Source organism: Perissodus microlepis, chromosome 12 (assembly GCF_051167445.1).
Source record: "Perissodus microlepis isolate ML-2025 ecotype Zambia chromosome 12, ASM5116744v1, whole genome shotgun sequence".
NCBI lineage: Eukaryota > Metazoa > Chordata > Actinopteri > Cichliformes > Cichlidae > Perissodus > Perissodus microlepis.
The window spans coordinates 11,549,315-11,572,748 of record NC_140472.1 but is presented as its reverse complement, the minus strand read 5'-3'; the positions used below and the strand labels follow the sequence as shown (position 1 = coordinate 11,572,748).

Below are 23,434 nucleotides of genomic sequence, written 5' to 3'. Positions count from 1 at the left end.
TGCTACTGTATCCATGTCATCAAAGTAATATCAAAGCATAAAGTTATATTTAAAATGGCTTTCCTCCACCAAGTGTTTAAAAAAAGCACTAAAAATAGTTGGAGAGAAGAAAGTCTTTCTTCTGACCTAATTTAAACTGTAAATGAAATTAATTATAGCCACAGACCAAAGTTATTAGATTGTCTTGTGTTGCTTAAATTGAGCTGTTTTATTGCTTACACTCTGACTCTTCGGTCCTTACAAATAAGCAGCTTAACGCTGGTTTTATCTCTGTCGTGAACATGAGGGATGTTAGTTTGTTACACTCTTGTGGAGTAGCTCCTGCTCCCTCCCTGTTACTTTCATTTCATCCACAGGATCATGTGTGCCCTCTAATGGCTACAACGGGTAACAAACTTCACAATCACTTGTAATAAATGCAGCACAATTCATTTGTTGTCTGGGAAAGGCCTATAAATATGGTGGGGTGTCTAAAGTTGGACTTTTGGTTGCTAAATAAAGCAAGGAAGCTGCCATCACTGCAAATACAAAAACTCTCGGTGGGTCGTCATAGCTTTTATCACTCAGTGACAAAAGGCAAGAAATGACACATATTAGTCATAGCACACGCTGAGAGAGCCAACCAATAAGAGCTGTCCTCTTGGTCTCCAACCCCAAAAAAAACAGCAAATGATGTGTGACGCTCATCAACTTTGTCCCTACTGTTTACATAAACACATACTCACAGACTCTTGGCTCTATCCTGCCTGAGTAGGAGGATCACATATTGTCCTGGTGTTAAAGCGGAGCAGGTACACACACAGGAAGAAGGAGAAACATGGTTTTTATGACTCTGTTCTGTCTGCTGCTGCTGCTGCGGCCTGGCTTAAGCGCACTAATGATTTCTCCATTGGAAAAGGTAGGTGGAAAGCTGCGGGTGAACAGGAGCACTGCGGTTAGTCATTCCACTGCTCGGAACTTCTGCAAAGTACATTGAACTCTTCAACTTTAAGCTGTTTATCATCCTGCGAAAAACCCACAAGTTACAGAGAGTCCTAACTTGGTTATTGGATTTACATGCATACTGCTAACAAGCAATTAGCAGTATTTTCATGTTTTTTTTGGTGTTTGACTCACATGTCTAAATTTAGTTACACAGCATTAATTTCACTACTAGATGTAAACAAAGTTTTGTTCCTTTCAAAAGCCTTTTCATCACTCGACCAGTCCAAGAGTACCAACCTATCCAGGTTCCTATTCCACAGGTATGTGTGTCAATGGAAGCTTGAAAATACAACAAAATGAGAAAAAAAGTATATACACAACCACTGGCACACAGACAGGTTATCATTCTGTGTCTGCACTGTTTTCTTCTTGGTCGCAGTAAGTGAGCGACTGCGTCGGTCAGCTGTGATGCCTGATATCACCCATCTGGAGCTACTGGTAGTGGTGGGGCCTGATGTCCAGCAGGTCCACAGGCAGGACACAGAAAGATACATCCTCACCAACCTCAACATTGTAAGCCTGATCGCACACATGCAAAAGAAGTTAGAACTAGTGGATGGGAATGTTTACTGGAACAATCCGTAAATGGAGCTGTGAGGATGATATAGGGAGGAATCAGCAGATAATGAAAGAGGTGTTAAAAGCAATAAGTCAGAGACAGTAATGTGTTCTGAAGTTGTACCGTGTCTGCTGAATTCTTTCCATAGTCTGGCCTGGTGTAAGTGCTCCGCAATTCTATAGTCCCAATACACTGAAAGTGATGAAATATAGTAATTGGACTTATATTTCAATTTCCACCCAGGCCTCAGAGCTGTTGAGAGACATTACCCTGGGTGCCAACATGAGGGTGCACCTGGTCCGCATGATCATCCTGTCAGAGCCAGAGGTAAGTGGCTTTCTGTTATGACTCCAGCTCATTATAGTTAAGTCACAAATGACCAAATATTAGATATAGCTTTTTAGTACAATAATCTGAAGTCCTACAGTGCTTGTGTAAGTTATTGTCACATCTATAGCTTATTAAGCTGCTGCTATCCATAGTGACTCTGAATGTGAGCAACATGATTAAAAGTTTCAGTGCAAAGTACTTTAATTCTCTTGTTACATTTGACCATGTTTTAGCCAGAGATCCAGCTGTCTACCAACATCACTTCTTCTCTCAGAAGTGTGTGTGACTGGGGCAGAAGGATTAACCCTTCAAATGACACGGACCCGCTACATGCAGATCTTCTACTGTACATTACAAGGTATGTTAACTGTCTGTATCTGGTTATAAGAGGATGTTTTATTATCTTGCAGATGAGCAAAGTGATTATTTTTTTTTGCTTTACCATCACAATCAGGTATGACCTGGTGTTACCTGATGGAAACAAGCAGGTCAGGGGAGTAACACAGCTCGGTGGGGCTTGCTCCAGTGACTGGAGCTGTGTGATTACAGAGGACACTGGCTTTGACCTGGGAATCACCATCGCTCATGAAATTGGCCACAGGTAAAAGGGATAATCCACGGGACCTAAAATGTACAGGGAGTGCAGAATTATTAGGCAAATGAGTATTTTGTCCACATCCTCTGCATGCATGTTGTCTTACTCCAAGCTGTATAGGCTCGAAAGCCTACTACCAATTAAGCATATTAGGTGATGTGCATCTCTGTAATGAGAAGGGGTGTGGTCTAATGACATCAACACCCTATATCAGGTGTGCATAATTATTAGGCAACGTCCTTTCCTTTGGCAAAATGGGTCAAAAGAAGGACTTGACAGGCTCAGAAAAGTCAAAAATAGTGAGATATCTTGCAGAGGGATGCAGCAGTCTCAAAATTGCAAAGCTTCTGAAGCGTGATCATCGAACAATCAAGCGTTTCATTCAAAATAGTCAACAGGGTCGCAAGAAGCGTGTGGAAAAACCAAGGCGCAAAATAACTGCCCATGAATTGAGAAAAGTCAAGCGTGCAGCTGCCAAGATGCCACTTGCCACCAGTTTGGCCATATTTCAGAGCTGCAACATCACTGGAGTGCCCAAAAGCACAAGGTGTGCAATACTCAGAGACATGGCCAAGGTAAGAAAGGCTGAAAGACGACCACCACTGAACAAGACACACAAGCTGAAACGTCAAGACTGGGCCAAGAAATATCTCAAGACTGGTTTTTCTAAGGTTTTATGGACTGATGAAATGAGAGTGAGTCTTGATGGGCCAGATGGATGGGCCCGTGGCTGGATTGGTAAAGGGCAGAGAGCTCCAGTCCGACTCAGACGCCAGCAAGGTGGAGGTGGAGTACTGGTTTGGGCTGGTATCATCAAAGATGAGCTTGTGGGGCCTTTTTGGGTTGAGGATGGAGTCAAGCTCAACTCCCAGTCCTACTGCCAGTTTCTGGAAGACACCTTCTTCAAGCAGTGGTACAGGAAGAAGTCTGCATCCTTCAAGAAAAACATGATTTTCATGCAGGACAATGCTCCATCACACGCGTCCAAGTACTCCACAGCGTGGCTGGCAAGAAAGGGTATAAAAGAAGAAAAACTAATGACATGGCCTCCTTGTTCACCTGATCTGAACCCCATTGAGAACCTGTGGTCCATCATCAAATGTGAGATTTACAAGGAGGGAAAACAGTACACCTCTCTGAACAGTGTCTGGGAGGCTGTGGTTGCTGCTGCACGCAATGTTGATGGTGAACAGATCAAAACACTGACAGAATCCATGGATGGCAGGCTTTTGAGTGTCCTTGCAAAGAAAGGTGGCTATATTGGTCGCTGATTTGTTTTTGTTTTGTTTTTGAATGTCAGAAATGTATATTTGTGAATGTGGAGATGTTATATTGGTTTCACTGGTAAAAATAAATGATTGAAATGGGTATATATTTGTTTTTTGTTAAGTTGCCTAATAATTATGCACAGTAATAGTCACCTGCACACACAGATATCCCCCTAAAATAGCTAAAACTAAAAACAAACTAAAAACTACTTCCAAAAACATTCAGCTTTGATATTAATGAGTTTTTTGGGTTCATTGAGAACATGGTTGTTGTTCAATAATAAAATTATTCCTCAAAAATACAACTTGCCTAATAATTCTGCACTCCCTGTATACTTTAGTTTATAGCTGTGTCTAATTTGGGGCATTCCTTATTATTTCTGTCATTTTGAAATTATCAAACAGTATAATTCAGTTTAATTGCTTTTTTTTCCCCTTAAGTGAGTTTTTCTTTCTATGTTCAGTCAGAGATAAATTTTTGTCTATACAGGAAATGTTTTCAATGTTTCCAAGAAATTCTTCACAAATCACAGACCCATAAAAAAAGCTTTAATTGTACTGTGCAGTTTAATTCAGCTCATAACACTCACTATAGTCACCATACTGGACCGTGATTGACAGTTTAAATGGTGCTTTACATGCTTCAAGACTGTTTTACCGTAATTGTTTGCTCTGGTATTCTTGGCAATTTAAAATACCTTTAAATGTCACCAGCCAGGGACTGTCATCTTTTCACAACCGCATGCTCACAGCATCCTACACTATGGTTACTTTAACATCTTTTATGCTTGATTGTATTTCACCCAGCTTTGGAATCAACCATGACGGAGTAGGAAACACCTGCAGCAGGAGTGGGTTCATGATGGCCTCTGACGGAGGCTACAACAGTGTGGATTTGACCTGGTCTCCCTGCAGCAGACAGCAGCTTCTTACATTCTTCAGGTGGGCCAACCTGTTCACAGCAGCTGTGCAAGAAATGCCATTCATTTATCATGCACATCTGGCACTACTGAATATGGTATTTAATCTTAAGTCATGTCTTCATATCTGCCACAGAGGTTGATCCTTAAAACGTAATTTATATTAAGTGTTCAGTCTTTCAGCGCAATATAATGTCAGCGCTTTGGGTTTTCTCATCTGTTGGTATTCTCAGTGAAGGGAAGGCGGAATGTGTAAAAGATCTCCCTGCAATGGAAGGATCCCTGCAAGACTGGAAGCCAGGGCTCTACTATGGCGTGGATGACCAGTGTCGTATAGCTTTTGGTAGCACTGCGAAAGCCTGCTCTTTCACCAATAATGACCTGGTATGTCACAGTCTTCATGGCACAGGATGGGAAATTGACATTACCACATTTTCAGTTTGTTAACAACGTTTTTCTCCTTTCCATCAGCCAGCTTGTCGTTTTCTGTCTTGCCACGTCAATCTAGACGACAATAGCTCCTGCAAACGCCTCCTAGTGCCACTTCTGGATGGGACAGAGTGCGGTCCTAATCAGGTACAGCTCTGCAGGCACCAGAGAGTCATCAAACAGTAGCGTGTTTTTCACGGGATGCAATCCTCTCTTCTAGTGGTGTCTAAAGGGGCGCTGTGTGTCTCCAGATGATCTCAGCTCCCCTGATGTGGTTCACGGCTCCTGGTCCGGCTGGTCTGAGTTTTCTTCCTGTTCGAGGACGTGTGGTGGCGGAGTCGCACTTCGTACGCGGCAATGTAACAACCCAAGGTTAACAAATGGATGCGTCAGTAAAAACATGTTGCTGAACTTCTTCTTAAGAACATGTGGGATTTTGGTGTGTCACCTCTAATTTTCAGACCTGCGTTTGGAGGGAATGATTGTGAGGGCCCAGATATCGAGGCTGAACTTTGTAACCAGCAAGTAAGTACTTACCGGCTATGTTTACATTGGGCCTCCATACAGTAGGTCAATATTGTTTAATCAATGGAACATTGCACCCAAAATCATTCCCAGCTTTGAATGAGCTTTTCTTAGTAGTTTGCAGCCCATAATTTCAACAGAAATGATTAAATGTCTTAGAATTACGAGAAAATAAGTCATGCACATGTGAAAATAAGAGCATGGGACAAATCAGCTATTCTTCAAATTCAGTTTACTGCCAGAGTATCCTTACTGTAATTTGGGCTTGGCAGTGTAAACTTGACTTATTAGGAGAAAATAACACTTTTCTTACCATCTACCTTATTGCAGCCCTGTGAGCGCACTCAACTTAATTTCATGGCAGAGCAGTGCTCCCAAACAGATAACCACCCCCTCTACCTGCCACCAAACAGTGCTTCCTTCTACACATGGATTCCTGCATTAGGCTTTACACAGGGTAGGTCTAAGCAAACTTGATTTTTTTTTCTTTAGAGCAAAATGTGAAAAATGTGTACACCTAACATTTCTTATTCTTATCCTAACCAGGGGATGAACAGTGCAGATATATGTGCCAGTCAGATGGAGAAAACTTCATAGTGAGCCGTGGCTCTCAGTTTGTGGATGGTACTCGCTGTGAGACAGACAGCCCTCCTCCATTCGGCGCTACAGCAGCTTGTCTAAGAAGCAGATGCCAGGTAGGGATGGGTTAATGAGGCTAAATATATCAGGGATCAAATGCCATATCCCTCTTTCTGTGCTCTTTCTTTTGTCTCTGATCAGCTGTTTGGCTGTGATGGTGTCCTGCACTCTGGAAAAGTAAGGGATATCTGTGGGGTGTGTGGTGGAAATGGGTCTTCCTGCAGGTTGATATCTGACTCCTACAGTGGTGGTCAGGCCAGAGGTAACAAACCGAGTGCCATTCATTTAAGTTATTTGTAAAGCAAATATGATGTTTTCCTGCTGTTTTCCTGTTGTACATAACAGCAAATTTAATTTGTGAACTGGTGAATTGCTTTTGGGGTGTGAAAGGTTTTTTTTTTCTTTACTAGTTTGAAAAGAATAATTAATGGCATTAATAACTGCTGTATTATTGTGCATCAGTTATAAATCAGTGATTTATTTTTGTTTCAGAGTACATCACCTTTGTCTCGGTGCCAGTGAATGCCACACAGGTTCATATTATCAACAGGGCACCTCTCTTCACTCATATGGGTGAGTGGCATAACTGGACAGGAGATTTACATTTCTATAAGACAACCTTAACAGGATTAAAACTTTGCATCCACAGCTGTAAAGGCTGGGGAGACGTACATTGTGTCTGGAATGGGAAGCATGGCTCTGAATATGACCCACCCTTCCCCGCTGGATGAAAACCGCCTGGAGTACCGAATCCATCTAACACCTGACCTTTTGCCTGAGATGGAGGAGCTGCTCGTGCCTGGGCCTCTGCAAAAGGAGATAAAAGTACAGGTCAGGCGAGGAAATCTTACTAAACTGTTCACGTGGCTTTGTGCAACAGTTATAGTGATTTTGTTTTGTTTTTTCTCACTGTAGATCTATCGCAAATATGGAAAAGAATATGGAGAAAAAACAAATCCAAACATTAGCTACCAGTTCTATGTGCCTACCAGAAACAGCAGCCAAATGGATGTGTTACCCAAAGGCAAATGGTCTGTTTTCACAACACCCTGCTCTGTGTCTTGTGGATCAGGTAAGTAACTTAACGAAGAAAGTGACAAAAGAAATACTGTTGATGACGGGGATCATTTGAGACCTTGAGAGACCGTGTAGTGTTTGCTTTTTTGTTTGGGAAACAGATGTCTTTTGCAAGTAAAATGCCATATTGAAAGCATTTGTATAATAGTGTTTAGCAGTGGCTCTGGTGTGCGCTCCCTACTGAGAGCTTAGATTATTGGGGAAAACAATGAAGTGGAACTAAGTTGAATGAAAATCATTTAGTTGGCAACATAAATAAAAAGGTTGCTAACACTATCATAGTAATCTTTACTTGACTAAAGTTCATATTTTGTTGCTAAAGAGTGACAAAAAGTGTACCAGTCTCTGGTGCAATGTTAACAGCACATCCCAATTCTTCTACATGATAAAGAGATTATGCTGTAGTAAATTAAAGAATACAGGCCCAGACTGTCTTGTTAATTTACAGATAATGTCCTACTTGTTTATTTTACTGTGAATTTTTCTGTCATTTAATTGTTTATCTGCTATTTCACTACTCTGGTGTAGCATGAAGGCTGTGGGGGAGGTCTTTATAAGTAGGAAAAGTTGTAAAATTCATGAAAATACAGTTAGAAGTCCATAATTTACGCCCTTATGTTTGACACCTGATATAGACTATAGGAGGCTACAACTGTTAAATCCAAGGTCTTGTAAACGTTTGCCTCTTCCACCTTTCACCCCTCAACAGGTGTTCGGAGGCATGTTTATATTTGTGCAGATGAAGAGACCAGCAAACCTTTGGAGGAACATGACTGTTTAACACCCCGTCCAACCACACCGCTCTACACAACCTGTAATCTTGCACCCTGTCCCCCCAGGTTGGGTTCATACTCAGCTTCTTTTGACATACAGTGCTCAGCACAAACTAGCACATGTAAAATGTACTATTTTACAGATGGACTGCAGGGATGTTTGGGCCTTGTAGTGCCTCTTGTGGTGGGGGAGAAAGAGTGCGTCCTGTAAGGTGTGTTCAGAAACATGGATCTGATGTGGTGAAGGTTCCAGATTCCAAATGTCCACCTGATACAGCTCCGCACGCTATTGAAAAATGTAACCTGCAGCACTGTCCTGCCAGGTATGACGTCTGCATTGTAATGCTGATTATTAGATTCACAAAGTGTGAACAGTTAACATTGTAAATCTTCTGTCTGTGCGTTTACAGATGGCACGCATCAGAGCCAGGGGATTGTTCGGCAATCTGCGGACCAGGAGAAGCAAAACGGATTGTATCGTGCGTCCGACCTGAAGGTGGCGTGGATGTTGAAGTCGATCAAAGTTTTTGTTCAAAGCAGATTAAACCCCCCGATTCTGTGCCCTGTGTGGTAGACGTGTGTCCCATTGGGTGGGAATCAGACCGAGAGGTAAAATCAACGATAACTTGAACTCCAGTGTTTTTTAAGAATGTGAAACATCTCTACAATTGTTGTCTTTCTTGACCAGGAACAACCCAGTCTAAAGTCTGATTTGTTACCACGCTCTAGTCAGCCTCGTGTGTATGTGTGGAGCCCTGTTATTAGCCCATGTTCAAAGACCTGTGGCAATGGTAAGTCCTCCTTTAGTCAGAAACAGTGCTGTCTACTCAGATGTAATAACTCAAAGCCCACTGATTATGTGCTGTAGGAACTCTGCAGGTGTGGTTTTCTTGTGTGGACCATCAAACCACACTGGGAGTGCCTGACTTCCACTGTGATGCCTCTACTAAACCTCATCCCAAGTCTGAGATATGCAGCACTTTACCCTGCCCTCCTATGTGAGACACTGTAGTAACCATAGAGATGTGTAGAAAGTAGGATGCAGATTTTAAATAAATGTTTTAAAATTACAGGATATTTTTCTTGTAACAACCAGGTGGCGCTCTAAGCAAGGAGTCTGCAGTGTTACGTGTGGAGGAGGGGTAGCAAACAGGGTGCTGTACTGTGCTCGGGAAGCAGAAGAGGAGGAGGTGGTTGTGGAAGATTCGGAGTGCAGTAACTTTCCCAAGCCCACAGCAGTGGTATCATGTAACACTCACAGCTGCCCAGCAAGGTGACGATCACACAAAATGCAAACCTGAAATTGATTTCTGCAACAGCAAAAAAAATAATCAACTCCCCACCACTGTGACTTGGCCAGGTGGAAGGTATTCGGGACGTTACCCTGCTCAGTCTCCTGTGACCTAGGTGTAGCTCAGAGGGTTGTGTCTTGTGTCCAGTTTATCCACGGCAAGGAGAGCGTGGTGGCAGAGGAAAACTGCCATGCAGCTGTCAAACCAGCCATCACAGTGCCCTGCTTGGTGCAAGTCTGCACCTTTAGGTGGGAGGTGAAGCTGTGGAGCCAGGTACGTCACAAGTTGAGGATGGCTATTAGATAGAAATGGGATGAAATAATCTCTTTTGAACCTGTTTTTTTTCTCCCCTGTCCACTGCTTCGCTGAATACCGAAGCAGTGGACACTGATGTCTCATTAAGCATGATATTGCTAACATTGTGAAATTTCCTTGTCATAAGTGTTGTGTTTCTCTCAAGTGTTCAGTATCCTGTGGCTACGGTATCCAATCCAGAGCTGTGTCCTGCATGGGCCCCTCTAAGCCTGAGCCCCTCAGCCCCCTGATTTGCATGCACATGCCCAAGCCAATCACCATCCAGGGCTGCTACACGGGCAGCTGCAGAGATGTGCCATCCACATCAGATACTCCCACTCCTCTGCATTCCACTCTAAGCCCTAAAAACATATCACAGCCAAGCATACGCCAACTTTCTCCTAGTCCAACAGAGGCCTTCACCATCCCAGTGACCCCAGTGGCTGCCACAACACTCACTCCAACCCATAAATCAAGTCAGTAGGCATAAATACTTTAAGAGCTCACGAAGAACCGAAGGCAAAGCATTATTATTAATATTACAACATCTGCTCCTGTCTAGGTGCATGTGGACAGCTCCTGCTGGAGGAATCAGGCACAGTGGATTTGACTGATGTGACAGATCGCTGTGTGGTATCCATAGGCCGACCCTTGGATGAGGTCATTCACATTAAAGTGGTGTCCAGCTCCCTGGACTGCAGAAAAAGTTGGTTCTATTAATAACACTAATACTGCTACTTTCTGTGCGAAGGCTGCTGCAGCAAAGTAAATGCAACTCTGCGTGCGTTTTTACAGAGGAGTACGTGGCATTTTTCGATCGACTGGCATTTATGAGGAAGTGCGCGCATGTGGGAGGTACTGAACTGACCACCAGAACAAATGTCCTGCTGGTGCGTCAAAATCTGCTCACGCCAGGGAGCGGGGTTGTGTTTACGTACAGTTCACAGAAAAATAAGAAAAGGAGCCACCATCAAGGTAAGACGGTGCTTGAACAGAACTAGGAATTTTTTGCAGAAGGAATTTTTTGCAGAAGGATTGTCAAATATCATGAAAGATAGGATTATGATTAATGAAAGAGCATCCTTCATTTGTTGTTTGAATGGATGCAGCAACAAGTGAATTGAAACTTATTCACTTAAACTGAATTAACAGAGATTTGCAAGCGTGTACACAAGTCTTAAGCCACCCCTCACTACTTGTGCAAAGAAGGTTGTTGTTTGGTAGCGTTTGCATGTGTGTTACTCTCTTTCTACAGGGGGGCACAGCGGGGTCATGTTAGCAATCCATTAGAATTTACGTTACATCCACCAAGATCATCAACTGAAGTTAAAGTTAATAATTTGGTTGAAAATTGACAAAAGCCATACAAGTTAGAAACTATGAGTCTTTGGTGGTGTGCATTGTCGACATATAGAAACTACCATACTAAGATTTAAAATATAATGTCACATTTGACCTCTGACCTCTCCTTAAAGCTTGATAGATTGATTTGAAGGTCAAAATAATTTAAAACTGCCTTTGTTTACATTGACAACATACGGGTAAATAGGGAAAGATATGTGGGAATTTTAAATATCATGTTACTTTGGACCGCTGACCTCTTCTTCAAGGTCAAATGAGGTCAAACTGTCCAGTCATTAACAAATCAATACCTATTATCCATTACCTACTCTTAAATAACAAAAGCCTGCACTTTGCACTTGTTTTTACTTGAATACATTTGTAGTGCAGTATGTTTAAAAAGAAGAAAGAAAACTAATTAATACATACAAAATTCATTTACTATTTCCTTGAAAGAAAATACTGCCCAGAGAGTGAGCTGATTGAGGTTGGCACTCTTATTTTCCTTCCAAAGAGTTGGATGTATGTGTAATTTTCAAAAGTCATCATGAGGATAAACTGGAGGAAAGTGGAATCTACTGTTCACTGAAGCCTCATTAGAAATGCTCTCAGTGGAAGAGTGGCTTTCAAGAAGCCATTCTTAAGAAAGGGAAACATGGAGACAATTTTGAGCTATGCCAGCTTAAACAAGAAATGGACTGATGATCAGTGCCAGCAGGTCTGAATCTAAACCAGAACTATTTAGTTCAACTTATTGTCAGCATGTCAGAGGTCAGCAGAGAGGTGCAACAGTGAATCGTGGATTCACCTCCCCAGAGCTGGGACCTCAACATTATTGAAGCAGTGTGGAATTATTTTGGCAGACAACAGATCAAAACTTCCAAAGAAAAGCTTTGAATTTCCTTCAAGAAGCCTGAAGAACTATTCCTGAAGACTACTTTAAATTAAAAGAAAGCTTGCCTAAGAGGGTTTAGGCTGTGTGGAAGAATAAAGGTAATAATACCAAACCTAATTAGAAATGTACAAGCACTGTTTTATACCTTATATAGTGTATATATTACACGCGTGCATGTTTGCACATCTTCAGTAAATTTTGACACCTATTTCCCCATTTTTCCTAACAAAATATCAAGGAGTGAGGTTTGGCTCAAGACTTTTGCACAGTACTGTATGACGCAGTGAGAATACTTCCACAGTCTAACGCAATCATAAACAAAAGCCCTGCAATACATAACGTCAGATGAGAATACTGTAAGTTTTTTACGCTTTTGCCTTGGATAGAGTGAGACTGTTTTAAGATTTCCAGCTATATGGGCTGTTTTGTTCATATCCTTTCCATCCACCATGCAGGTGGGAAGGACATGATATTCTAGCTATGAACAATCAATTCACAGCTATAATATTCCTTGTAGACAACTGTAAATTTTATTGCAATTGCACTAAACTGCACACAGACTATAGTGATGATAACTTGTTAACCAACGATCCATATTTGCCCCTCAGATTGTGACATTCAGCTGTTCTCCCCCAGCGGTGTGTTTGAGAATCCAATAACGTCCAGCACTAACCACACCTGTCGAGTGCTCATCAACGCCCCTCCCTCAGTGAAGATCAGAATCCAAGCACTACACATAGGATTAGTATTCAACACCACAAACTCCCAGTCTACATACATTATGGTGCGAACAAGCTCTCTAACATGTGTTGGTTCAATATGCTGTATATCTTACAAGGACAAAAAGCGCACGAGTATAACTACTGCAATATTCTTGTTGTGTTGTTCAGATCCGGGACATGGATGTCTTAAAGACCAACGTGTTTAAAGGTAACCAGCTGTTTCAGTGGCATGCGTCGGGAAATATGGCTGAGGTTGAATTTCACGGAGACTACCTGCATTCTGAAGGAAGCTTCAGCGCTTGATATTCATTTGTGCGCCTTTGATACCAGATACTGTTTTTGACAATGTTCACTTGTGCTCTGTTGAGAAGAAAGAGTTAAAGGTATAATATGCAGCAGTCATCAGTTATGTGATTTCTATAAACTGAACGCAACATTTATATTTGGCCCATCCTCTCTGGCTCCACAAAGCGAGAGGGAGGAGCGGTGCTCACGCGAGCTGAAAAAGGTGAAAGATGAAAAGGAGCGGTGTTAACAAGAACGAAGCTGTGACTCAAATAGCTGTGAAATGAAATGTCATTTGTGATAACGTGATTGTTTCGCAGCACTTTTCATTCTAAATCACAACTGTGAAGGGAGGTGCTGCATTGCTGGGTTTTGTGGGAATACACCTGAAGCGCATGCTCCATGATGGCTGCTATTGCCTCCGCTCAGACCCACCGAACAGAAGGACCTCTGCGACTTTTCATGACACGGACAGCGGAGAAGACAGACAGTGACAGTAATGCCCCTCGTTCTATATTTTTACAGAGTCCTGCACTCACACTCTCAGTTGTTGGTCAGAGACTACACACCCTTTGTACAAAGGCAACACCCCTGAAAAAGGAAAATAAGAAATTACAAGAAGGCTGTTTCCCTGCAGATTTACTTACCACCATACAGTTCTTGTGGTTCATAACTGCATATTATATCTTCAAGTGAAAGTGAAATGAAAAAGGATCTTTAAGTAAGATCCTTTTTCATTAACTGTTATAACTATATGCAAATTATTTTGACCTTAAATAAACAATAAACAAACCAAAGCACTCAAAATCTTTAACTTAAGCAAGGACAAAGTCATTTGGAAGATAGCACACAGAACTGCTGAAGTATAAAAATGGAGGGCGTACTTATACTATTACAGTTAGTAAATAATGCTCATCTAAAGTTCACACGCACACACACACACCTATATATAGCTCTATCTCAATACTGATAGTCACACGGTAAACTTCCCATAATTCCTTTAAAAACTGGTTTCCCCATAGCTCCAACACACTCAGTCCACTGCAGGTCTGTGTCAGTGTGGCATTGTTCCAGGTTCAGCTACAGCCACAGCCCGGCGGGGGCACAAAAACACCGTGCTAGGTTCCTGTGTGGGATCACTGCTTGGCTGTAGCTGTGACTTCCAAGAGAGCTCTCATGTCCAACAGTGCTTCCTCTACAGCCTGGGCAAAGTTGGCAGCATTTGTCTCCTCGCAGCTGTTAAAGGCTGTGATGGCGATGTTGATGTGCTCATCCATGGGATTGTAACACACTCCATAGCCATCTGGCACCATTGGACCAAAGCACATCACACAGTCTGTCTTGGAGCCAACCTGGACATCGAGACGGGAGGGATGAGGGCAAACATGCAAGTAAACAAATATTACAACACATTATCCTTTGCTCAGGAGTAACAGACTGTGGCTTTTCTTAGATGCAAATATACCTGGCTGGTGGAGAGATTAAAATGATTAGCCACAGCATAAGAGGTGTCCATAAATATCTCAGGTATAGAGGTCAGGTCTTCTATGCTTTGCCTCTTGAGCCCAAGGAGGTGTCTGTCAATGGCCTGCCCATGAATTGCCTGAAAAAGCAATGGTGAGCATGTTAAAGTGATATTTATCAAGTAGTTAAAAAGTGGTTGTTTTGGAGATTCCAACACTCACGTTGTACGTGTTTTCTTTATGCGTCTGAATGGCCTTCTGCAGCAGTGCCAGCTTCTCTGCACTCTGTTTGAACATTTACTGCTCAGTTTTAACCATCACATTTAAAATGTTACATCGCTTATGAGATCCCATCATTTTTACTAGTACCTGTTTAGCTGGGTCTTGCATTGCCTGGACAAATTCAAGTGAGTCTGCAGTAGTTGAGCGGATTGCATCTGTTCGCCCATATTTGAACATTCTTAAGGAAGCACTCTCATAGGTAGAGCAGCAAATATTATAGATCCTGGATTGAAAAAAAAAAAAGTATATCATGCGGTGCACTCAGTGTCTGCATCCCACGGGACCTTTCCCCCCCTTTCAAGAGAGCGGACTTCTCACCTGAAGTACGCCAGCTGAAGAGCCATTTGCACAAAGGCATCTGGACTGAGCTTATGCTTCTTTGGCACATTTTTTCCAAAGTGAGAAAACACAAGCACTTTCACATCCAAGTCGTGTACCATTCTGACAAAAATGAGAAAAGAGGGAGTCAAAGAAAATGTCTGACATCAAAGCCCAAATGACAACAACAACAAGAAAACTACATTCTGACTGCACAGCATGACATACATGTTCATATTTTGTTTGGCCTTCTCAATATCTCTCTTGACCTCGGGTGTAATGTTAAAACGCAGCTTCTGGGGCATAGGCAGGGGAATCATGGGAGCGCGACGGAATTGAGTCCTCTGCCTGTTGAGAAAAACGTAACCCGCCGAGTCAGTGTGAGCTCATCATAAACACGAAGAAACACTAGTCTAAAATCTGAAATAAACTTACATGTATTTAACAACGTAATCGATGAGAAACACAATGGGTGGACCCTCAGCAGGTGCATGTTCATACACCAGTCCACATGCACCGTCTTCACCAACAATGAACTGAGGACGATTTGCAGGTACATTCAAATTCTCAACCATTGCCAGAATCCTGTTTATTACTTTGGATCCGTGAGTCATTGCGCTCTCTTAAACTGACCTGTAGCGTCTTATCAAACCAGCGGTTGCCACTGTTCCAACGAGCACCTCCTCCATGCAGAATCTGGGCAGCTACGCGGCTCAGATACAAGTCATCAGACACCCGCAGCATTGGAGCATCCAAACAAACTGTAAAAATGCTTTTCTGGATGGCACGGACTGAGTCTTTATTCGTCCTATCTGAGAAGAAAAAAAAAAGGGGGAAATGGAACTTGTGAATCACAAGATTCTGACAAAAAAATGCTTTCTATCTATAGAATACATCTGGCTGATACTGTGGCTTGTCCTCACCCTTAATCAGGTTATTATAGGCTTTTCCCCAAGTGTTGCGGTGCTGTGATGTGAGGATGCCAATAGGTTCTTTGTTAGTCTGCAAAGAGGAGTTCCAGATCTTCTCCAGCTGCATATAAATCTGATCCACTGTTAGTGGAGTGCCATCACTGTTGTACACATCTAGGACAAAAAACTAGAAGAGAAGCCGGGTTGATTCAGTAACAGATTTAGTTTATTACTCCTTTTCTTCATAATGACTATAAAAAAAAAATCAGGATCTTTATAAATGAAGAAAGAACAGCAGTGCCATCTAGAGTACCTGAAAGTTGTGGACCACAGTGATGTGAGTCGGAGGTGTTTTTCCACTGGCGTGATTTACAACGGTATCTCTCTTTGGTCCAGGAATACGACAAGAAGACAGGATCTGGTAATACTGGTCCATACAAAGAGGCTTCCCACTCAAATACTCTACAGGCAGAGTCTGACTACAACACAGTAACTAATATTATTCATTTGCAGTTTTGAAAAAAACAAACCAAACAAAAAACAGCTGCAGGCCATGGTGATAATGAGCTTATTGCTACAGCAGTACAATGTTTGTATTGATTTGAGGCAAACTCACGTGTCAATCATTTTTTTAAAGTCCAAAACTCCTGCAATTAATTTGGCAGCAAACCTGAAAAAAATAAAAATAAATAACAAGTCAGATTATAGATTACTACACATAATGGTCAGTGTATGCTTTGTTTTGCATCAATGCTCCAAAAGCTAGCGCTCATATATAGTGTTCACAGATGGAACAAAATCAGTCATGAACTATGAATGGAGAGGAATGCAGTTAAATTCTTAGAAGCTAAAAGTAAAAACAAAACAAAAACAAGCACTAGCTTGTTTACCACAGTCTCATATGTTTGGCACATATATTCTTATCATCTTCATTGTTATTTTTGCATTACATCTCCATGGTGCCCCTATGTTCACTGCATATCCCATGGGTCACAGCATTCAAAAACAGCTGAGCAATGGTATGAGAAGCCCTGGGGCTTTAAATAGCCAGCATGTGGAGGGAAGACTGTGCAAAGGTCAGCTTAAAATGAGCTTGTACTGTAACTTCAACACAAAGTAAATCACTTTTTAAAACAGCTTAATGGCTGCGCTTATATTCAGACAATTAAACTTTATAACTGGTACTGCTGGAGCCCCGAAAATATACTGCACGCATTACAAGTGCTGGGTTTTTTTTTTAGTGTTTGTGGGCCTGTGATTATTAAGATAAGCAGTTTGGATACTGTAAGTGCATGCTGGTTTCTCACCTCATTTGACCTTGACGATCATGAAAGTGCATCTGGGGCAGGACTACTCCAGGGCTGGTGTAAACTGCCACCGGCATACGGCAATCCAGGTAGGCCGACTGCATCCACCATTCTGTTAACTACACAAACACAGCTGTAGTCAGACCAGGGCGAAAAAAGAATGACTTTAATTTCTTAAACAGCCAAATTAAACATGTATTTAGGGTATGTAATTACAAAAGACAGATTCTTCTGTCAAAAGACTGCTTTTACACTCATCATGTCTACGCTGACACATAAAAGTTAAATAAATCCAATTATCTACCCAGTTGTCCGTCTTGCGTGCCCGCCTTTCCAGTCCCTTTTGAAGCCTTTCTCCTACACCACCCTTAAGGAACTCCTGTACCACCTTCCTGGTGTGATCCATCTCTTCATCACTGACGAGGGGCTCCAAAGCTGCGAGGTAGCGCTCACACGTTTGCTTCAAGGGTGGCACAGGTAGCTTAGGCAGACCCTCTTGGTGTGTCAGGGGCCTTGCAAGGATCTGCGTTACGGGTCTGACTAGGTGACATGGCTTCACCATACCTGGCCGCATCTATAAGATAATTTCTTGTTAAGTTAAAAACTCTTCTGTTTTTTTCTGCTATTACACATTAAATTGGAGTATTACAAATGGATTTAGAAAGTCTAGAAAGTTGAAGGTGTCATTGCTATTTGAAGTGGCTCATATTGTAGCCCAACAGACAATTAAATATATAAATAGCCCAGTACATTCATACATGAGTGTGAATACTGAAATGTAATCTTACTGATAATCTCACTGGGGCTCGTTAACCCTGCAGATTAATTGAATCTCTTTAACCTCAAATGTCAACATGTTGTTTAGTGCATGCAATCTAAGACTGCAGACATTAATGAGTCTCTGCAAACTGGTTTAAGCAAGAACCAGCTTCGGGCGTTGTGAACAACGGTAAATAACTTAGGCTCGTGCTTTACAGTGAGATGATGATTTGGTGCATGAAAACGGACACCAAAACAACCGACAGAAGCAGCTATACTATTCGGACTAACTGGTGTTAGTCTCTGCCAGCTTATAAATAGGTTGACACAGTTGAACCTTCGGATGGGAGCTATAACAAAAACACATCAATATAAAGTCGTTATACGATTTATTGACCAAAATTAAGAAGATACATTCATATGATATCCCATTTGATTTAATATTACTCCAAATAAGGTTGAATTAAATACGTAACGGTTAGAAAAAATGTAGGGATATTTATGTTAAGCTGGAACACGACAATTAACTTCCGGTTAGCGATATCAAAATAAAGTTATTGCTAAATATTTTTGTGTATTTATTGTACGCCACGACAGAAAAGATGCAAGAATGTGGATAATACTGGGGGATGACTCCGAGTCGACTAAAACTGCCGTCGCATTGCTGTTTCCCGTGTCACGAAGTAAGCTAACGCTAAGTTACTCTATGCTACGCTAAGCTAACGCTATGCAAAATGTTAGCTAACCCCCTCCCCGAAAAAAATAAAAATACTCCGTTATATTCCTTAACGCACAATTTAAATGCACACGTTGGGTGAACGTAAGTTACATTTTAACCTACTGTTGCCACATTGTTGCTATTCTGCACAGCGCCCCTCCCTCTTCACTCGCTCACTTGACCTGATGTCGCAAAATCAAACGTAACGTTACTGCGCTTTTTTTTAACACGCACTTAAAACACACGCAAAGGGGGAAAAGGAGGACTCACCGCGGCTCTGACAAAAACACCCAGCATCTTGTCAGACGGACGCGCTAAAAACTTGGACTGTCCCGGGAATATAGATGGGGAAACCCTCGGGCAGTCATGTCTCAAGGACAAGCACTCTGCGCTCAGCTGTCCGCCCCCAGTCGGATACAGCAAACAAAACAAGCGCTCTCTCTCCTCGAAAAGTCGTGTTTTTCTAGGTGGAGTTTGGCACACGTGAGACTGCTGTTTCAAAACAAATAATTACACTAAACCTCTTCCCGCATGAAAGCTTCCTCAGCTCATTGTTTTATTCATTTTAGGAAAAATGGATTCAAATGCTCCACAAGAGCTGCTAATAAGCATTTGTCTTTTACTACTTCTGGTTATTGTGTTCAGAAATTGCATATTAAAACCTCCAAGTTCAGTGAAATGATGGCACATTTACTGCTACTAATAATAATAACTGTACTACTACTAATAATAATAAGAAGAAGAACAAAATCACAAGATCTGTCTGTATTTCTAAGTTGACCGCTGCGCCCTCTTTCCAAGTAATTTCAAGTCAATGCATTTGTGTTTTTAGACTGTTTGTTTTATTGATTAATCAAAGCAGGCCCTGATATAAATATATATTTACATAATAAGAATAAGAATAAGAATTCTCGTTGAACTGTTGCACGAAGCTGCACAGATGTCCTCTGGCCACATGGTGGTAGTCGTCCAACATCTTTCCAAGGAGAAAACAGCATTCACTTATTTCTCCAGGAAATACAAACCAGTGACTCCGGTTTTCCCGCAGAAAAAAATAATTTAAAAAAATCACCACCACAAAATAATATTTAAATAAAGGTTACAGTTTAGTCATGCTGTGTAGAAATTATTGGCACTAGCACAGGAAATGTCAATGTGCAAAAAGTAATGGAAATGCATATGACCATTCTGTATAATTTCAGCACTGTTTATGTATAAAAAGTCCAAGAGAACTGCAGTCGTGTCATGATTTATTTAAAAGCAGCAAAATAAAACGATACAAAGAAATGAAAAACACACAGTCATACATATCAAAATGCTTCGATTGCTCTGGTCCAGCCGCTGCCTGTTAACAGCGTGTGTTTTAAACAAATTGTTTGAGTGGCGAATATTTGCTCAAGGTCCGTTTGCTGCCAACTCACAAACTCAGATAGCCCACCTGAGCCCAGCACCGAGATCAGGTTGGAGATGTTTGTGCTGTCCAACTGGTCAGAGTCTGAATGTGAATCATCATCACTCCTCATTCTTTTACACGGCACTGGCGCAAAGTCTGGCAAATAAAACTCTGGATCAACGATATGATAACTTATGTCAATCTTTCGCTTTTTTGTGTAGCACTGCGCGCCCTGCGGCTGTTTGGGCTGCGCGCAACAGTCTGTGTGGAAGTATCCGTTCGTGACAGTAGTCACCACATGGGTGTCCAAGTCCAGGACAGTCTTTTGGTTGGCTTGCGTGTTCGGGATAGATAACTCCCAGGAGGATTTGTCCGCACAGCTCCAACAGGCGTCCGAAACCATGAGGTCAGAGTCACTCGGTGAATCCATTGCGCAGGCAGATGCGCCTTGGTGCGCCACCTCTGCAGGCTGACCGTTGGGCTGGTGCGCTCCGCAGTGCCAAGTGTCCGACTCAACCCCAGTAAAGTTGCAGTAGAAGTCATCAGCCAACTCCGTGAAGCTCCCCGTCCATTCGAGGTATTCTTGCCTTTCTCGGACTACGGTTACATCCTCGTACGGATTCGTCCTCTGCATCTGCGACAAGTTTTTGCTCATGTAGAACTGCCTGGCGTTTCTCAGTACGTACGTTACCAGTAAGTTCTTGTGGAGCTTGATGCCTCCTCTCTGCGTCCTGGAGCTTTGGATTTTCCTCAAAGAAATGGAGATCAGATTCTGTGCTTCAAATGCACACTCCATCCTCAGTCGGGCCACCCTTTCTTTGCTCTCGGTCTCTCAAATCGTTTGTTTCCAAACTGGAGAAATAGTGATGCCTTTAGTTGAGATTCCTATCAGATTCGTGTAGACTGTGTCCATAGCGCTCCATGTCTTCCCAGTAAGGGCATGGATTTGCAACTCTCATCTTTCCTTGCCACGCCCTCACGTACACATTGTCCAATGGGAGGGAGGAGGTGCTTCTGTTATACGCAAATATCACTACTAGCCTCATTCAAAATGCACGTAGGAGCAGGCAAGCTGGATTTCACTAAATATGATCTTTTTAAATCTCAGTGCAGACAAATAGGAGACTTTGGAGTCCGCACTAAAACAGAAAGCAATGGAAGGTGGAAGAACAAGCAGAGGCGAATGTAGCGGTGTAGTACAATAGAGTGAGATAGTGTAATGGGATGTAATTTATAAATATAACATGTAGTAACATGTAATAGCAAATAAGAATTAGATGATGTGGATGTAGAATATAAGTAGAGAGGATGAACATTAAAACAGGGTTAAGCTTGCATTTTATAATATCAACATTATCTACTTTACTCAGTTTCTTGACTGTTCCAATCATGTATCTTATTATTTTCCAAAACAGTTTATTACTTTATCATTTTATATACTGAGGATTCTTTGTCTACTATATTGTTACATTTTATATTACAATGTGCTACCACAGTTCAACACTATACTATACTACATTTTATGGCCGCTTGATGGCAAAAATCACAATTACACTTAACAGGATCAAAGCCGAGATTATAACGATTGAATCTAAAAGATAAAAAACTGATTCTATTGTTTATTTAATTGTCTTTTAAACAGCTGGTTTATGAGAACTTAATTCAAAAAACTGCCCTAATTCCACAAAATCAACTAAATAAATTCATTTTAAACAAATAATAAGGTGAACTAAAGAAGTTTGGGAGGGAACAATATCACTATATTATATGGTATATTGCAATATAATATGATATGACACTATAAAACATGGTACTATGCCACGTTATTCTACATTATACTATAGTAATCCAAAGTTAGGTCCAAAGGTTGTTGGATAAAGATGCTATTTTTTTGATTTTGCCTCTGAACACCACCATGATGAATTTTAAATTAAACAATCAAGATGCAGATTTTTTAGCTTTGATTCCAGACGTTTAACAAAAGTATTACATTAACTGTTAAGGAATTAAAACCATTTTCATATATACATATATTTAGTCCCCCATTTTTAGATGTGCAAAAGTAAATCGACAAACCAAGAAGATTTGTTTTAATACTTGGATGAAAATCATTTGCAATCAATGACTGCCCAAATCCTAGAACTCATGGATACACCCAAAATGCTGTGTTTCCTCCTTTGAGATGTTCTGCCAGGTCTTTACTGAAGCTGTCATCAGTTGCTACTTGTTTGTGGTTCTTTCTGCCTTCAGTTTTATATTTAACAACTGAAAAGCATGCTCTACTGGGTCCGGATCAAGTGACTGACTTGCTCAGTGAAGTATATCCCATTTCTTTGTCTTGAGAAACTCTTGGGTTTCTTTTGCAGTTTCCTTTGGCTCATTATGTGTGTGTTGTCTGATCAGTTTTTAAGCATTTAGTTGTACCCAGCAGTAAGTATAGCCCTGTACCCTTCAGAGTACTTCAGTACACTTCATAATACTACTTTTATAAGCAGTCTACTTCAATCAATAAACACTAGTTACTCGGTTCAATTGGCAGCCATGTCCATGGCATAATAATGCTTTTCCTAGCCTTTCCATTTCCATATTTTTCTTTCCCCATCATTCTGGTACAAGTTAATCTTGGTTCATTTTTAAAATAACTTATTTTTTCCAGAACTGTGCAAGTTTTTTTTAAATGTCTTCTGGTAAAGTCTGTCCCTCTTGTTCTTGAGTGTAACCAGTGGTTTGCATCTTCTTGTAAATCCTCTGTATTCATATTCACGAAGGTCTGCCTTGATTGTAGACACTGAGAATGAAACACTTACCTTCTCAAGACTATTCTTGATGAGGTTAGATGGTTGTAATTCTTAAACAGTTAATGTAAAATGTTTGTTAAACCCTTTGAATTAAAGTTGAAAATCAGTGTAGAGTATGGTTTCTCTCTATTTATGCTCTATAAAAATCACCTCTACAGCTTATCTATTTATTTATTTATTTATTTTATTCTGACATTTTCCCCACTAGCATTTCACTCATATTGCCATTTAGCTATGTTACTGTATTGAGTTTACTTGTCTCATTTTTCCTGTGATTGTAACAAATAAAGCCCCTCTGCACATTTAGTTTGGCTGCTTTTTGTGTTGATATATTAATTACAAATGTGCTCGGTGATTTTTTTTTTTTAAAGTACTTTCTTTGTTAGAGACTCACAGTTACAGTTACAGGTATCCAATCTCCCAGTTTTCCCTAAAGCCACTTTTACTCTGTCTTTCAATACACTAGAATATGCTGCCCATTATAAAGTAAGCTGTAGTTTACCGGATTATTCTTATTTCACATTAATATAATAAACCTATTATCTGTGCTCTGATTA

General features: G+C 41.2%; 3 protein-coding genes across 5 annotated transcripts; 1 reads left to right on the top strand and 2 right to left on the bottom strand.

Moving 5' to 3' along the window:
• Window positions 1-751: 751 nt before the first annotated feature.
• On the top strand, window positions 752-14,390 carry adamts13 (ADAM metallopeptidase with thrombospondin type 1 motif, 13). Of its 2 annotated transcripts, XM_084946208.1 has the most exons (29): window positions 752-898; window positions 1,187-1,244; window positions 1,364-1,497; window positions 1,787-1,870; window positions 2,107-2,231; window positions 2,328-2,474; window positions 4,544-4,678; window positions 4,890-5,040; window positions 5,128-5,232; window positions 5,306-5,457; window positions 5,547-5,610; window positions 5,941-6,067; window positions 6,157-6,305; window positions 6,391-6,511; window positions 6,742-6,822; window positions 6,899-7,080; window positions 7,165-7,321; window positions 8,036-8,165; window positions 8,243-8,422; window positions 8,510-8,708; window positions 8,788-8,890; window positions 8,968-9,097; window positions 9,196-9,372; window positions 9,460-9,664; window positions 9,852-10,161; window positions 10,248-10,391; window positions 10,481-10,660; window positions 12,530-12,705; window positions 12,812-14,390. In XM_084946208.1, the coding sequence occupies exons 1-29, from the start codon at window positions 818-820 to the stop codon at window positions 12,944-12,946; spliced, it is 4,122 nt and encodes a 1,373-aa protein (XP_084802334.1). In that variant the 5' UTR covers window positions 752-817; the 3' UTR covers window positions 12,947-14,390. The 2 variants fall into 2 exon arrangements, with proteins under 2 accessions (XP_084802334.1, XP_084802333.1); XM_084946207.1 differs by having other exon boundaries at window positions 12,530-14,390.
• Window positions 12,429-19,134, bottom strand: LOC146375837 (carnitine O-acetyltransferase-like). 2 transcript variants are annotated; one of them, XM_084946209.1, is made up of 14 exons: window positions 18,957-19,134; window positions 17,514-17,783; window positions 17,210-17,328; window positions 16,519-16,572; window positions 16,216-16,381; window positions 15,915-16,089; window positions 15,625-15,803; window positions 15,427-15,527; window positions 15,220-15,339; window positions 14,992-15,114; window positions 14,761-14,896; window positions 14,614-14,676; window positions 14,394-14,531; window positions 12,429-14,280 (listed from the first exon to the last, which is right to left on the bottom strand). In XM_084946209.1, exons 1-14 carry the CDS (start codon window positions 18,981-18,983, stop codon window positions 14,065-14,067), a joined length of 1,887 nt encoding a protein of 628 aa, XP_084802335.1. In that variant the 5' UTR covers window positions 18,984-19,134; the 3' UTR covers window positions 12,429-14,064. The 2 variants fall into 2 exon arrangements, with proteins under 2 accessions (XP_084802335.1, XP_084802336.1); XM_084946210.1 differs by lacking the exon at window positions 18,957-19,134 and adding an exon at window positions 18,810-18,916.
• Window positions 19,135-19,923: 789 nt separating this feature from the next.
• On the bottom strand, window positions 19,924-21,111 carry LOC146375836 (immediate early response gene 5-like protein). Its single transcript, XM_084946211.1, has one exon. The coding sequence runs from the start codon at window positions 20,873-20,875 to the stop codon at window positions 19,997-19,999; it is 879 nt and encodes a 292-aa protein (XP_084802337.1). The 5' UTR covers window positions 20,876-21,111; the 3' UTR covers window positions 19,924-19,996.
• Window positions 21,112-23,434: the final 2,323 nt, after the last annotated feature.